Raw genomic sequence first — 17,363 nt, forward strand, 5'->3', positions numbered from 1 at the left:
GAGGTCACAAGGGTTACGTGTGAATATGAACAAAGCCTCCTGATCCAGAAACAGAAACAACTGGCTTACAACATTAAGGTGTGTAAAGGCCCTCCTAGCCATAGCTGCCACCTACTCTTCTTACAGGAGCACTGAGCAGTGAGTCCAAAAGGATCTCTAGGTTGCACATTGGTTCTATCTGGGGCAGGGCCATCCCTCCAGGATCATCTGTGGAAAAGACTTGTTACTGGAAGATGACAAATATTCAATGCCACTCAGTCTTACTTGGATTGAGTCAAATCTATTGCGCTTCCTCCAGACCCGTATAGCTTCCAGGCACTGGTCCAGACATCCACAACATCAATCACAGTCCAGGGTGGAGATGAAAAGCTTTATACATCAGCATACTGATGTCTCATCCCAAACCATTGGATCACTTCACCCAGAGGCCTCACATAGATGGTAAATAGAAGAGAGAGAGAGAGAGAGAGAGAGAGAACTGAGGCCTTGGGGCACCTTATTTATACCAAGTGAAAAACAATCCTGGCAGAAGGAGGAAAACCAGCCCAATTCAGTGCCACCCACTTTTAAATATGAAGATGCATCATTTGTATATTATCAAAAGCACATCTGTTTCAACATGGCACTTGAAAATGTTTTGGCAAAAAGGAATTGTGGCTAAATAATTTTGTAAATAATTTTGTAATCATCTATTAATAATACACAAGGTACAGAGTAAGCAAGCTAATGGTATTTCACCAAGGGTTTAGGAAATGCTTGTGGGTAGAGACCTTACAGTTGCCAAGTTTTTGACATGTTAGTGTGGCATTGGATAAGGGAATCTCAATTATTTAAAGGCAAACAGCAGAGTACTATTACTCTTGTAAGGGTTTACTTTGCATCGAAGTTTCAGTTTTGTAACCCATCCTAAATTGCGAAATAATATAAGGCCTCTTAAATTGGGAAATAATAATAAAACCTACACAGTGCTTATCAGTCCCCACCTGGCACAGACTTAAATCTGCTGGCAGTATTCACACAATGTTTTGTAGATTAATTACTTTCCCTTTACAACGACGTTGAACTCGGAACTCTGTCCACGGGGCACTTTTTTTAAAAAAAAAATTAATCGGTGTTCTAATCGCTACGTCTAACTTCTGTTCAAATTCCAATTCCACGCGATCGCCCCGCCCACAAAATAGCTCGGCGTCGCTTTTCCCTCCCTTCCCTTCGCTGCTTGCCCCGCCTACTCCCGATCCTTGCCTTGAAGGAATCAACGGCTCGCCCAAGCTGCCACGTTTCCCTGCTGACGTTGCCCGGCCGGCTGAACCTGTCAGCCAATCGGTTACCAAAATATCAAAGTTGAGTCAACCGGGAAAGGCGAAAGAAAGAGCTTTGACTACGCACGCGTCGACCCGCCTGTAGGTTTGCTGGGAAAGCGAGTTTTTTTGCGGGCTCCGCTCCAAAGCAACCCGAAAGCTGTCACGGGACTTGGGAACTCAATTCCCCAGCATTCCTTGCCAAGGATTCTCCACCGCCTTCTCACCATCATGTAAGACCCAGCCCACCCCCAGAGGCTTCTCCGTTTCCTGGTTCGGTGGTGGCAGCCATTTTGAGTTTTAGGTGCTAGAGCGTAGACGACGGCAAGTCGCCGCTGGTGTGGGGAGGGGTTGTTCCTGTTAGAAGGAGACGCCGCTGTTGCCCCGTGTGTGTGTCTGTCACCTTTGGGTGTTGCTTGGCCAGGAAGTCCGACCGTTCCAGGAGCCGCCGGTGGTGGGTCTGACCGCCGCCTGCTCCGCGGAGAGAGCTCATTCTCTACAGGCCGTGGGGGCCCCCGCTGACATGTCCAGTATGAATCCCGAATAGTGAGTACTGTGTGGCGGCTTGCTTTCTGGTGTGCGTGGGGACAGAAGGAAGCGACGAGGTTGTAAAGAGGGAGCAGGAGACGGGGACGCCGGGCGGGATGAGATCAGTGGTGACGGGATGGAGCAATTGCTCCTTGGCGAAGGAAAACAGGGAGGCAGAGAGAGGCGGCTCTGGGGCCAGCAGTCCCTGGGAAAACAGGGGAAGCTGCCGTGGCTCTGGAGGGATCCAGGGTGGTTGGTTGTGCCCACAGCTAGTAAACAGAATTGGGGGCTTTGGCTTTAGGATGTTTTCAAAGATGCATTCTGACATCACCACCACCCCTCTTTTGAAAGATAGGATTTGGCCCGAAACTTTTTCTGGGAATCCTTTTTGTAAGATGTAAATAATCTTCTCAGCCTTTGCGGGGCCTTTCCGATAGCTAAGCGAGTCGGTTCATTATTTGGTGTATTCTGTAGTTGCACAAGTGGGGGATCTTGTAGGTCTGATTCCGTGTCTTAGTTGTTCTCCTCGAGCGACGGTAGAGTCCCATCTACTTTTCTAACCACGACTTAGGTAAGCAATCCGGGATCAAGATCGCAGCTTCCTGTTGTTAAAGCTTATAGTGGGCAAATGGTGTGTGAATAAGGGAGAGAGAAAAACCACATCTAAGAGATAACTTTTGTTCATGGAAGTATCTTAGGTTAAATGAAGGGAGAAAGTGTGGTTTCAACCAAGGAATTTAGGGAAATGTACACAGGGGTCCCCCCCCCCATTTAATACTCCCAACTATGGGGATGGATGTATTGGAAGATGATCCAAGGCCATTTACTAAATGATTGTGGCATTTAGAATACCACATATCAAGTAGACCTCAGTGTGATTGTGTTTTTGTTTTTTCATTTAACCTGTTCAATTCACTTTGTCTTAAATTAGTGACCATATAACATGCATACATATGCTCTCCACTGGCTTATAGATTTCCTTAGAAGTCTTTCTCTAAAGGTTGTTCTGTTCTCTTTACATGTTGCTTTTTTTTCTTGTTTGCTTAGGTGGGGAGCCTTGACTAAAAGCTGTATTTAATATTTAAGGGAGGTGGGGGACTGATGGACAGTGGGCTTTGGGGAAAGTTCAGTTTTAACTATGATATGACTCTAGTATTGCTTAGTTCTCATCTATTCCCCACAATTAATAGCAGTTAATTGTACCATTGAAGTTCAACTATAAGGGCCAGGGGCATTTTCAAGAATTTACAAAGGGGGATTTAATATTGACAGTTGCCTGCCCCTGTATATTACATTCTGTCTTTACCAGTATCCTCACCTTTGCTTTATAAACATATTTACCTTTATCTCTAGCCATTCCTGTTCTTGTTCATTTCTTTAAACTTAAAATACAGCCTAACTCTGGACTTATTTTTCTCTTCATATGTATGTAGCTTGTTTCTCTGTACCTCTGCTTGTTATTTACTTGTTATTTTCAGCTTGGCAGCATTGGTACTCCAAAGCGCTGCTCTTTGAATAATTTATATTAAAGGATAATTTGGCTGCAAATGTTTGGAAAATAACTCATGTAAATTTATGTATAATTAATTTTCAGTCGTGCAACAGTAAGAAATATAGGGATATAGTATTCTGATTGTTGGTGGACTCAGTGTGTGGCTACCACAGTTAAGGCAGCTACAGTTTTGAGGCCTTCTTATGTAAATGAATACTATCTGCAAAGTGTAAAAAGAATGACTTTGAGGAAATGGCCTCCTAATGTAAGAAAAAACAAAAACTTAAACCAGGAATGACTTGCCTGAAAGCCTATACTGTAATTTGTTCTGAACAGCAACTATTTCTGGAGTTTGTCTTCAAAGTTTACTGAGAAACTGAAAAGAAGTTCTAATGTCTGTAGGGACATTTTTGTGACAAAACAGTAGCAATTGTCACAGAATGTTGGTGAGAAGATTTTATGATATGTTTTAAAAAATTAACTTTTGGTTCTTCTAAACTGAGAATTGATTGTTTATGTATTAGGTTGCAAAGAAGTCCCCCCCCCCAATTGCAAAATACATGGTATTCTCATTTAATTTTGCAGTGTGTAAACATTCAGTAGTATTACTTTACAGTGGATAAAGTAATCTTTACCATTTGATTTCTGTGTAGCTGATTCATACTTTCTGACCAGTTGCTATTGACTGATTATTGTGGATCTTCATTTTAGCTGAGTGTCATGTGTTTGCCACATGATTCTTAGAATGCTTTCTGGGCTTAGGTTGATTTTGCAATGTTGCTGCATTGCAGTGAAACAGTTCTAAGAAATGAAAAGAAGAAATATGAAAGCAACACCAAATGCTTAATGATGATTTCTTTCTTATTAAGGACTTTTGATTGCTTAATAATTTTTCTCATCATCCACCCTCATTCTTTGAGTGCTACAGCTTAAAGGCTGAATATCATCAAATCTTGTTCTACTGTTTCCAGGCAACATTAGCAGTGGCACTTTAGAACAGCAAGTCTAATTTTATCATGAGTTCAAGTTGCATGTGGTGAGAAATAGGGCCTCAAGATTAAGTGTATTTGTTTTTAGCATCCAAACAAATAATGTTTGATATAATGTTGATATAATGTTTGATATATATGTTTGATATATATGTTGTAGCTTAACATATTAAATATAGCTTTCTTAATTATGTAGGGTTCTGTACATTTTAAACTCTGAAATAATTTAATAATTTAATAATTTTCTGGAAATTCTCAAATGAAATATTGAGTAAGATCAAAGGTATATGGGGATGACCTTTTAATAGGACCCTAATCCATGATAAATATGGGGGGCATTTTCTTATCTATCGGATTGGAATAAGATAATGTTGGTATGACTGATATTTTTGAAGGATAGACCCAAGAGGTGATGCGGGTGGCACTTGTGTTGCCTCCCTGGCTTTTTAGGAGTCCATCTTGCCCTCAGCACTTTGAATATATGAAACTTCTGGGAAATACCTTTTATAGGTTTGGACTAGAAAATTGCTTTAAAATCACGAACATGAGAGATTGAGTTGAAACTGAAATTAAAATAAAATAGCGCATAGATACTATAGGTAAGAGAAAATGGTTTGTGGGAGATGTGCAACCATGTGTGGATTGGATTGCATTCCTTCTGAAATATTGTTTGATGATCCTGGATTCAGTGCAAGCAAGCAACCAAACCAAGGTTCCATAATTTAAGTATTTTCAAATTTTACTAATAAGTCAGCAAAAACTTTTAAAGTTAATATTTTTAAATTTGATGCTTCAGTTTAGTAAAAGAGCAGAACAGTATTTGGTTTAATGCTTCAGTTATTTACAGCACAGAAAAGTACTAGAATGCAGTTGTAATTATTAAAATTAACTTGTAGTTTACATCTGTGGCAACTTTTCATTGATTTCCTTTATGAGGTTGTGCTAAGTTGTATTAATAGTAACCATTTTATTTTACAATAGTGAAGTAAAATGTAATATATGTATCTGTTTTGGATAGGTAAAGTGTCAAAAAGTAACTAATTCAAATAATTGTTAATAAGGATGCATTTTAGCCAAGGTATTTGCCTGACATAGCCTAGTTTTGGAAACTAAGTAGAATCAGCTGATTAGAATCTGGATTGGCAATTTACAAAGAATATCAAGGATGTAAGTGAGATTGGAAAGTTGAAAAAACATCCTGGAAGAAGACAGTGGCAAATTATCGCTGTATTGCTGCTAAAAGAAAATACAGTAGTGGAAGTTTGTAAACCCTTTAGAATTATTCATAATCCTGAACTATTTGATTTACAATGTAACTGGAGTTTCGTCTTGCCTATTAATAGAGTTTCTGGTTAAACAAGACACAAAACAATATACTATGTCATGTCTTTTTTGAGCACTGATCCACCATTCTCTTAATGGGTTTACATTGAGTTAGATGATCCAAACAATGGCAATCACATGTAAGTTTGAGGGGTGGGTCCTTTTCTTAACAGAGACAAGTTGATTGCTAGATTAAGTCTGCTTTTCAGGACACAATTTATGGAATTGAATCTTGCCCTAATCAAATGAGATCTCTCTGAACTCTGAAAAGGATTATCAGTGCTCAGGATATAAAGAACTATGAAATCTTTTGTAAGCAGTTTACTCTCCATCATGCCATGGTCAGACACATAGTATACAAATGGAGAGAGATATAATAACAATTTTTACCCTCTTCCCAGATGTAGTTGTCAATTGCCACCTGTTTCAGGTTTGCCAAAGACTTCATATTGCAGACTGGAACAATGTTGGGTAGGTAGGCAAAACAAAAATGGTACTCTGTAGTGTTGATGAGAAATCAGAATTCTGTATTCCAACAAAAGAATCCCATCAGTGTAACATGGCAATAAAAGTACTATTGATTGAAATTGTTTTGAAGCCTCAGAAATCAGATGGCTTGCAAATGATCAGGGAGTAATGTATTCTGATTTGGACCAATACATTCTAGAGAACATCAGCTTAGCCAGCCATGAGTTGAATGTGAGTGATACCGTACATCAATGGTCCTAGATATACATCTACAGCAGAGTTACTGAAGTGGAAAAAGTTCGCATTTTTGAATGGCCAAATCTAAGGCCTGAATTTAAATTATTGAAATGTTGTGGCATGACTGAAGTAATCAGCATGCAAGATAACTCCAAAATATCTGAGTTGAAGCAGTTTGTAAAAAGAATAGGCTTCAAGTAGGATTGAATAATACAAAAGAGATTTGGATGAGGTATTTGCTACTAAAGGAGATACCACAATTAAGGTAATCTTCACATTATTTCTCCAACAAAAGCAGTGATTGTTGGTTCAGCATATACAATGAAAAAAAAAGACAAAATACATGGTTTTTAAAGTTTGTATAATGAGAATCTCTTTAATTGGTAATAGAATTCAGATGAAACTCAGATCTACTGTAGGCTACAGTACTAGGATTATAGTTACCAAACATCTAAAATTTGATCACATGACCACAGGGATGCTACAACAGTCGTAAGTGTGAAAAACTGTCTTAAGTCATTTTTTCAGTGCTGTTGTAACTTCGAAGAATCATGAAATAAAAGTTGTAAGTTGAATAGTATTTGTAATTTAACTAGGCTGTGATTTGAATGAGTCAATGAAAAACCCTCTACTATATAAAGAGAATTAGAATAGCATGAAGGGTTCAGAACATCTGGAAAAACATTACCTTGGACTGAGATACATACAGTTCCTGGCAGAAAATTATTGTAATATAGCATGAAATAACTAAGGCATTTATTCAATAAAACCACAGGCTCCTCTGTCAGAAATGTCTACATGAGTTTATTCACTTCACTCCTGTAAATGTTTGAGATTTTTCTGTAAGTTACCTTGTAGAAAGATGGTCTATAAATTTTATTAATGAATAAGTGTACATAGGGAGCTATGGCATTTTAGTTTGTATATGAAAAACATTTTTTCAACATCTTAGATTACACATCTTATTTAGAAAAACAGTCTGATAAGTGTCTTGTGCATTTGAAGAGTTAACTTTTTTCTGAAGCCAAGTTATTATATTAGATATTGATATGCAGGCTGTCAAAATACTAAATTTGTAAAGCGAGCCAGGCTACAAGATTAAGGGCTAGACAACTTAATTGTACTAAGGAAGTCTTGGTGTTGCAGTAGGTGTCCAACTTTTTATAACATTTTCAACTTCAAAGTTTTAAACATGTCCTTTTAGCATGGAAATAATGATAAATGGTTTTATTTCAAAAATTCACTAATATTTGTCAACTGCTATGTATTTTAATTTTTGTATTCATGATATGATTTTTTTAAGATTATTTGCAGTCTAGAGTTAGTTGCTGACATAGGTAGCTATATAAATTGAATACATAGTGTTGATGATCATAAGTGATCTGAAGATTTCATTTAATATAATGCACTTGACTTACCTTACTTCCAGCACGATCAAAAAAGAGTACAATACAGAATTCCATGTGAATCTTTTTGCTGTTCTCATCATGAACTTCAATCCAAAACCAATCCCATTGAGAACTTTAAACCATGTATTTAGAAAGAGTTTTCCATAAAGTTGTAGCATGATTTATTTTCAGAGCTTTTCAGTTATCAAAAGATGAAAGTCTTAGCATAGCTGATACTACCGTATTCTTTCCATAATGTTTAGGTGTTTTGCTTATAGCTCCTCACTGTGACTGTTACACTAAAACCTATGAAAATTTGTATACGATAGTGGTATTGTATGATATCTTTGGTCTGTCTGTGGTGATAGCTAATGATAGATGGGAATATACAAGTAAAAAGCAGAATATTGAACCAGCTGGATAGTGCCAAAGGGATTGGAAAAAGTCTCAGTAGTAAATATTGATGATTTGTAATTTAAACATTTTAACATTCTGTTTAGATTGAGAAAATTGTATAAAAGAATTTCACCCACTTGTTTCAAGCACTCTAAAATTAATTTCTGTGAAAGCATATAGTTATGACTTAGATAAATTTAATTATGTTCTATAAGTTTGAAATCTTAGAATCACTAGTATTAAAACTGCTTAAATTTGAATACAAATACAAAATTGCTTCTGAAAATTCATTACATTTTATGTCAGAACTTTCCTGGTAGTGAAGTGCAAAGGTACCATATTTTTAGAACTATAAGATGCTCCAGGCTATAAGACGCACCTAGCTTTTGGGGAGGAAAACAAGGGGAAGAAAAACTGCCTTTGCCTCCCAGCAGTTTGCCTCCTTGCAGCAAACAGCCTGGTCAGCTTCAGCACAGCCTGATTTAGCACGAGCAGCTGATTGGTGGTTGGATCTGCCTCTCAGAGTACCGATGATCAGCTGTTCCAGGCTGCAGGGATCGCTGCTGCCCATCAGCGCTGCCTCCTATTTCGGCCTCCGCGTGTCCTGTTTTTGGCCTGTTCCAGGCAGCGGGGATAGGTGGCGGCAATAGGTGGCAGCACCGCCTAACTGTAACCCTAATCCTGTTTGCTGCAAGGAGGCAAATTGCTGGGAGGCAGAGGCTGAAGGGCGTGGGCCAGCGGATGGGTGGGGCTTTGACAACATTCGCTATATAAGACGCACAGACATTTCCACCCACTTTGGGAGGTGTGTGTGTAAAAGTGCATCTTATAGTCTGAAAAATAAGGCAGTTCAATTTAAAGTCCTTCCACTATTGGTGACTTCTCACCAGGGCATCTAGAGAAGGGTCTTGGAAGATAATGATGTTAGGCTACATAACAAATGGAAATGTTACAAGAATTCTATTTGCAAACAAATGGAAGACAGTGGAAGTTATGTAATGCAGGCAGGATGTTCTGTCTGGTCCCAGTGAGCAATCTGGGAGCTTTATTTTTGACCAACTTAAGTTCTAAATTGATTCCAAAGAAGTGCTATGTATACTGCACTCTGTTGCCGAACTGTTTATGACAATAGTAATATTGCTAATACCAATTTTTAGGAGAGAAGGAAACAAGGGATAAGAACAGATTTACAATAACCCTATGCTGATTTGTTTGCCTTTTCGCTGTGTAAGTGTATTATTTAAAGAATCCCACACATGAGCCAACTATCAAAAGTAGTTCCATCTTCTGTGGAATGGATTTTATTCAAGATTGTTTCGCTCCGGATCCCTTATTCAAGACAGACTCCAAGAGTCGAGCAAAGGCTGGAGGGGCAGTTATTTCTTACCACCAAAATTCTCTTTCAGAAAGTATCAATTACTATATTGACCAACTGATCTAGAAAGAGAACAAAACTGAAGATCTGTAACAGTTCTATTATTTTCTAATTTTCATCACAATTTCGTTTCCACATAGCCACATAATTTAGATTTAAATTTGGGTTTCAGTATTAAATTTATTTATATAATTCCTAGCATATCTTGACAAAAAGAAAATTGTCAGTTTCAATAAAGATAAAACATAATATGTTATATGAATAAATAGCTTTAATCTATCATACTATTGTGCCTACAATTGTGGTTTTCTCTTTGCAGTGATTATTTATTCAAGCTACTCCTTATTGGAGATTCTGGTGTTGGAAAATCTTGCCTGCTGCTTAGGTTTGCAGTAAGTTGTCTTGCATTCTTATCTTTGGATTAATAATAGCAAATGGTATTAATAACTAGGTGTTTTAGCTTCCATAATGTTTATACTTGCCAAGTATTTGTAAAATAAAATATCTGTTTGCAAGAAAAGTTAGAAAAAATGCTAATCTTGTGTGTGCATTTATAAGACATGGAGTTAATCCTTTACAAAACTAAAAGCTCTTAAGCACATTAAAAAGTCTAGAGTTCTTAAGTTGGAAATAGGGCTAAATTTGGGGGTATTGAATTGTGCTTGTGATGTATTTGGGTGAGGCCAGTTTGTATGCTCAGTCAAACTAAGAGTAATCAAGAAATAAATCCTGCAATTCATACTCGGCCCTTCACTACAGTGTGAATTATTCAATTGTTACATGTCTTTCCAGGTCTATCTACAGTAGTCCTTAACTTACAACCATTTGTTTAGTGATTGTGCAAAATTACAATGACACTGAAAAAAGTGACATGATTGTTTTTCACATTTACCATTGTTGCAGTGTCATGTGATCAAAATTCAGGCACTTGGCAACTGGTTTGTATTTATGACAGTTGCAGTGTTCTGTGGTCACGTGATCACCTTTTGTGACCTGACAAGCAAAATCAGTGTGGAAGCCAATTAACAATTGCAGTGATTCACTTAATAGCTGTGGCAAGAAAGGTTGTAAAATGGAGCAAAACTTGCTTAACAACTGTCTTGCTGAGCCACAGAAATTTTGGGCTCAGTTGTGGTTGGAGACTACCTGTATAAGTGTAAACTATACAGAAATCTAATCCTGTAATTGGTAATGTTGGTGTGGTACACTAAATATATAAATGGCTTGATTATACCGTGTTTCTCATATAACAAGGCCGGGTCTTATTTTTTTTGGAGCCCCGAAAAAACGGCTAGGCCGTCTTTTTGGGAGTGACTTAATTCCCCCCCCCCCGCATCTTAGGGCGGGCGGCAACGGCTTGGATGTTGACCTTGGCGTTGGTGGGGCACTTTGTATCAGGGTCAACGCAGGCAGCACCATATCCGGGTGTGTAACAAAAGTACTTCCTAACAGCAAGCCCCCCCACCATTCCCCCCATTTCGCATGTTTTAATATAGGCCTTAATTTGGGGGGAGGGGCTTAATTTCATTTCATGCCTATAAAACATGCTGGGACTTCCTATTGGGGGAGGCCGTATTATTGGAGAAACAGGGTATTAATCATTAGCTTAAAGTTACTCTCTCAAACAAGCGAGAGAAAGCAGCTCTAATTCGTTCTTTGTCTTGCTATAAAATTGACTTCTACAATGCTTATGGCTGTTCAAAATTATGATAGCCTTGGAAAAAGTGACTTTCAGAAAAGTATACTCGCACTTAGAACCATTGTATCACCCCTATGGTCATGTGATTGCAATTCAGGTACTTGGCAACCGGCTTAAATCTATGATCAAATGCAACAACCTGTGGGTCATATGATCATGGTTTAATGCCTTTGTTGCCAGTTTCTGGCAAAACACCCATTGGGGAAGCTGGATTTGTTTAACTGCATGATTTACATAACCACCACTGTACAAGTTGTCATAAAATCAGGCCTGATTTAATTTACAATCACAATTTATGACAGAAATCCCAGTCCCAATTGTGAACATAATTTGATCAATTAATGGCAGTCAGTTTGATAATGTTCACTGAACCTTCCCATCATCATCTGAGCAATCTCAACTAGAAGCTGTTCATTTTTTTGCTAATGTATCCATCCTGGCTTCAGTTTAATCACGTATTTGTTTAATCTGAAACAGGTTTTCCTGTCTGTGGTGGTGATGCTTTGGAATACAGTATTACTAATGATTCTAAAAAATGTTTTCTCTTCCTAGGATGACACATATACAGAAAGCTATATCAGCACAATTGGGGTGGACTTCAAAATCAGAACCATAGAGTTAGATGGCAAAACTATCAAGCTTCAGATAGTAAGTATTATCCATTGGTAAATCTCGGAGGATGCGCTATCTAGGCCATTGTAAGCTTCATAGGACAATTATGCCATTAGAAAATCTGCATTATGGCCAGTTCCAAACTGTGTCAAGCAGCCGCAAATGTGAATTGGTTTACATGTTAAGCATATATAATAAGTGTTGCTCTGCATTTTGTAGCTTGAAGGTACTTTGTGGCAAACTTACCAAAACGCTCCTACTGACTGAGGGTATATCCAGGATATGCCTGAACAAAGACCTCTTTACTGGTGCCTCCTAGTAATGCTATGAGCTTAAAATGAAATCCCCAACAGCATTTTATAGTTGATTTCAGTGAAATGGATTCTGCTTCATTGTTTCAGGTATTTCATCAGATCTTTGGTAGATATTTCAGAATCATTAGTTGACTAAGTAGCATTATCAAAGTTTTTTAATTTGTCCAGTTAAGAGCCCTGATGGTGCAGTGGTTAAAATGTAGTCTTGTAGGCTAATTCTGCTGACTGCCAACTACCGGCAGTTTGATAGTTCAAGTCTCACCAGCTCAAGGTTGACTCATCCTTCCATCCTTCCGAGGTCTCCAAAATGAGGACCCAGTTTGTTGAGAGCAATATGCTGACTCTGCAGACTGTGTAGAGAGGGCTGTGAAGAGGTATATATTGTCTTATTGCTATCAGATCAGAATGGGTGCAGTCTTTTAAGCACTATTCGTTGTTTTTCATAGTGGGATACAGCAGGACAAGAGAGATTTCGAACAATTACTTCTAGTTACTACAGAGGAGCTCATGGCATCATAGTTGTGTATGATGTTACAGATCAGGTAAGTGTTAGTTTGGCATTTGAATGAATTGCATGAGCATGTCATAGGGAAGTGCAACTTTGTACACTGCTCAAAAAAATAAAGGGAACACTTAAACAACACAATGTAACTCCAAGTCAATCACACTTCTGTGAAATCAAACTGCCCACTTAGGTAGCAACACTGATTGACAATCATCACCAAATGGAATAGACAGGTGAAGCAGAGTGGACATCCCCAATGAAGGAGTCTCTGCAGGTGGTGACCACAGGCCACTTCTCAGTTCCTATGCTTTCTGGCTGATGGTTTGGTCACTTTTGAATGCTGGCGGTGCTTTAACTCTAGTGGTAGCATGAGACGGAGTCTACAACCCACACAAGTGGCTCAGGTAGGGTAGCTCATCCAGGATGGCACATCAATGCGAGCTGTAGCAAGAAAGTTTGCTGTGTCTGTCAGCGTAGTGTCCAGAGCATGGAGACGCTACCAGGAGACAGGCCAGTACATCAGGAGACATGGAGGAGGCCGTAGGAGGGGAACAACCCAGTATCAGGACCGCTACCTCCGCCTTTGTGCAAGGAGGGACAGGAGGAGCACTGCCAGAGCCCTGCAAAATGACCTCCAGCGGGCCACAAATGTGCATGTGGCTGCTCAAACTATCAGAAACAGACTCCATGAGGGTGGTATGAGGGCCCAACGTCCACAGGTGGGGGTTGTGCTTACAGCCCAACACCGTGCAGGACGTTTGGCATTTGCCAGAGAACACCAAGATTGGCAAATTCGCTACTGGTGCCCTGTGCTCTTCACAGATCAAAGCAGGCTCACACTGAGCACATGTGAGACGTGACAGGGTCTGGAGACGCCATGGAGAATGTTCTGCTACCTGCAACATCCTCCAGTATGACCATTTTGGCAGTGGGTCAGTAATGGTGTGGGGTGGCATTTCTTTAGGGGGCCGCACAGCCCTCCATGTACTCGCCAGAGGTAGCCTGACTGCCATTAGGTACTGAGATGAGATCCTCAGACCCCTTGTGAGACCATATGCTGGTGCGGTTGGCCCTGGGTTCCTCCTAATGCAAGACAATGCTAGACCTCATGTGTCTGGAGTGTGTCAGCAGTTCCTGCAAGACGAAGGCATTGATGCTACGGACTGGCCCGCCCGTTGCCCAGACCTGAATCCAAATGAGCACATCTGGGACATCATGTCTCGATCCATCCACCAACGCTATGTTGCACCACAGACTGTCCAGGAGTTGGGGGATGCTTTAGTCCAGGTGTGGGAGGAGATCCCTCAGGAGACCATCCGCCTCATCAGGAGCATGCCCAGGCGTTGTAGGGAGGTCATACAGGCACGTGGAGGCCACACACACCACTGAGCCTCATTTTGACTTGTTTTAAGGACATAACATCAAAGTTGGATCAGCCTGTAGTGTTTTTTTCCACTTTAATTTTGAGTGTAACTCCAAATCCAGATCTCCATGGGTTGCTAAATTTGATTTCCATTGATAATTTTTGTGTGATTTTGTTGTCAGCACATTCAACTATGTAATGAACAAAGTATTTAATAAGATTTCATTCATTCAGATCTAGGATGTCTTATTTTTGTGTTCCCTTTATTTTTTTGAGCAGTGTACATAGCAGCAATTAGGTGAAGAGATGATTGAATTCAGTGATTGTACATCCTCTCACTTTGAGTCTTAGTTCTCCTTGTAAGATGTTGCGTTTTAAATCATCTCGCCACCCGCAACTCTGATGCTTCCACAAATTATTTTTAATTTTATGGTGGGTCTTTGCATAAGAGTCTTAAGGCAAAGAGAAATCTTCCTTAATTCAAGCCATTTGTAAAGCAAAGGAGAGAGGTGGGCACTATTGGGATTATATTTAAAATGCAACGGGATTTGTCTTAGAATCCAAATGCGCTGTATTAAATGGTTGAGTTTAGATTTAACATATTTTATTTTTTTTAGGAGTCTTTCAATAATGTAAAACAGTGGCTTCAAGAAATAGATCGTTATGCCAGTGAAAATGTTAACAAGTTGTTGGTAGGAAACAAGTGTGATCTGACTACAAAGAAAGTCGTAGATTATACAACAGCGAAGGTATGCCTATCTTTTAAAACAACTTTAACCTTCAAAAACAGAAAAGTATTGTTGAAACCATTGCAATATTTATGAACTAGGGGATGCATAATGCTGAGAATGTGTGTGGTATAGTGGTTAAGACATTTGATTAAACGGGGTGCCCACATTCAAGTCTGTATTAGTGGAACTTCCCTGGTTGAATTTGGGCTGTCCACTATTTCTTAGCCTAGCCTACTCCACAAGGTTGTCAGCATAAACTTGGAAGATGAGGACTGCATATCCCATCATGAATTTCTGAAGGGAAGGCTGTATGAAAACTAACAATAACAGTTAAATCTAAGTGAGGTTGTATGAAAGTGCTTCTGATGCTTCCTTTTCATAATTAGCTAGAGAGCAACCAAATTCTTTTCCAAATCTGGATAATAGAACTAATAGTGATGTCTTTATTCTACAGGAATTTGCAGATTCTCTTGGGATTCCATTTTTGGAAACCAGTGCAAAAAATGCAACCAATGTAGAACAATCTTTCATGACCATGGCTGCTGAGATCAAAAAGCGAATGGGTCCTGGAGCGACAGCAGGTGGCGCAGAAAAATCCAATGTTAAAATTCAGAGCACTCCAGTCAAGCAGTCCAGCGGAGGTTGCTGTTAAAACTTTCCTTCCCAGCTCTTTCTCAACAATGAATTTGAAATCTGAACCCAACTGAAAAATGCCTGAATTGTACTGTATGTAGCTGCACTACAACAGCATCTTATCGTCTCCACAAAGGTCAGAGATTGTAAATGGTCAATACTGACTTTTTTATTCCCCGATCTCAATAAAGCTAACTTCATTTTCAGAAATGTGTTAAACCTTTTGTGTGCTGGTTTATAAATGTGTGTAATCTTTGTTACTTTTTCTTATTGTTTCCTGTGGTTGGCTAAATTTTGAACATGATTTTGTTCTGATCTTATCGGCACATTTTGATGTCGGGTTTAGGCTTCTGAAGATGAAGTTTAGTCTTTGTTTTTCTATTCAACAGCACAATTGTGGCTGTGACTTTTCCATGAGTTCATAAGGCATTCTGTATAAAATGAAATTTACTAGTTCCATGTAGAGCTCTAAGGAAACGGAAAGAAAACACACTACCTGGGATCAGCACGAAATAACAGTGTGCAGCCAAAAGCAGGTTTGGACTCTTTGAGCAGCACCTCCCTTGGCAACCCCCTTTTGAAATAGTAGGGCATTTCCCTAAGGGGAGGGGGATTGCCATTCAAAAGGAAGTTGCAATCCCATAATAGTTCTTTGGATCGCAGATGCTGATTTTTCTTTACACTCTGCATATAATTTGTGGCTGCAGACTCTTGTAATTGGTTGCACAAAATGTAACAAACTGAAGAAATGTTTAATAAATATTGTACTTATTGGAAGTAATATCAAACTGTATGGTGATAAGTATTGTCTTAATTCTTATGAATAAGGGAAAAGGCTTGCATTGTGCCCCCAGTGAACTTTTTGTGTGCGGTATTGGCACTTTAAAATCACTTCCTTATAGACTGTACCTGCTCAGCCCAGAAAATGACTAGCAAATATGGCCTACATGACAAAGTGTCATGTGTTTCTGGCATGTGCGCTGTACTTGGAACACAACTTATACCATTGTTTATAGAACCATAATCACTCTAGATGTACCATCTCTCTTTCCCTTTGCATCCTAATTGTGTTTGAATCTATTTCTGAATGGTTCCATTTAGAAATTATTTGTCTCTCTTGCTCTGTCATAGAAAAGGAAACAGTATTTTTCCTAAAGTATGAATGACTTCAAGCTAACAAAGGTGATGTTAACTCTAATGATATGTTATGTCTTTTCTAAATAATGTTACTTCCATTCTCTCACAATCAATACTGTTGACTTTAATAAAATTTTGTGCAATTTATTGGTCGGCTTGGTTATGCACAAAGGCACAAGAAAGCTACAGTGAAAAAAAAGCATAGTAATAAGGCAGCTGACCAAAAGACAAATAATACATTTGTGCAGGGAGGAAACATTTGAATACATATGTGAATTTGAGCAAAAATGTGGCTTGGTTATTGCTTCAGTGACCATATGTATAACTTTTGTATAAAGAAACTAATCCATTAGTGCCTGATATCTGGGTTTTAAAGTTACCAACTTGATAAAAGAATATCTTATTTACAAAATAATTTGAAAGTCATTGACACTTTTTGTAAGCAAACACTCAGATGTGATTGAAAGGCAAATGTATTAGCAAATCTCTTGAGAAAATTTCATCCCCATTATGGGATAGACTTTAGTGATCTGCAACTGGGACACACAATACCTTAATTCTTCATAGTACTGTTGTTAGAAGATTGAAATTATTGAATTTCTGAATTTGCTCTTTAACTTCAACAATAAAGTGTACTTCAGAATGAGAATTGTTTAATCAGTTGATTCATAATATGCTTTTAGTATTGTATCAATTCATAAAGAAATGTTACGTAGCCGAAAATCGGCTACAATATTTAAATGATGATTTGGGGTCATTCTGAAAGTGCTAAAGCTCTTGGCAATAATAAACTCTAAATGTTATTAACTGAGCACACTTTTTTAAAAAAAATAAAAATAAAGTGTACTATTCTGACCTTCAGAAGATGCTTAGAA

At 38.7% G+C, this 17,363-nt stretch overlaps 1 protein-coding gene across 1 annotated transcript; it reads left to right on the plus strand.

Moving 5' to 3' along the window:
* The first annotated feature begins 1,584 nt into the window (after positions 1–1,584).
* On the plus strand, positions 1,585–17,137 carry RAB1A (RAB1A, member RAS oncogene family). Its single transcript, XM_026668454.2, has 6 exons — positions 1,585–1,844; positions 9,814–9,886; positions 11,746–11,841; positions 12,566–12,661; positions 14,605–14,736; positions 15,173–17,137. The coding sequence occupies exons 1-6, from the start codon at positions 1,822–1,824 to the stop codon at positions 15,368–15,370; spliced, it is 618 nt and encodes a 205-aa protein (XP_026524239.1). The 5' UTR covers positions 1,585–1,821; the 3' UTR covers positions 15,371–17,137.
* The last annotated feature ends 226 nt before the right edge of the window (positions 17,138–17,363 follow it).

The sequence above is a fragment of the Notechis scutatus genome, chromosome 1, assembly GCF_049901735.1.
Source record: "Notechis scutatus isolate UNSWTSFEM ecotype Mainland chromosome 1, rNotScu1.2, whole genome shotgun sequence".
Taxonomy (NCBI): domain Eukaryota; kingdom Metazoa; phylum Chordata; class Lepidosauria; order Squamata; family Elapidae; genus Notechis; species Notechis scutatus.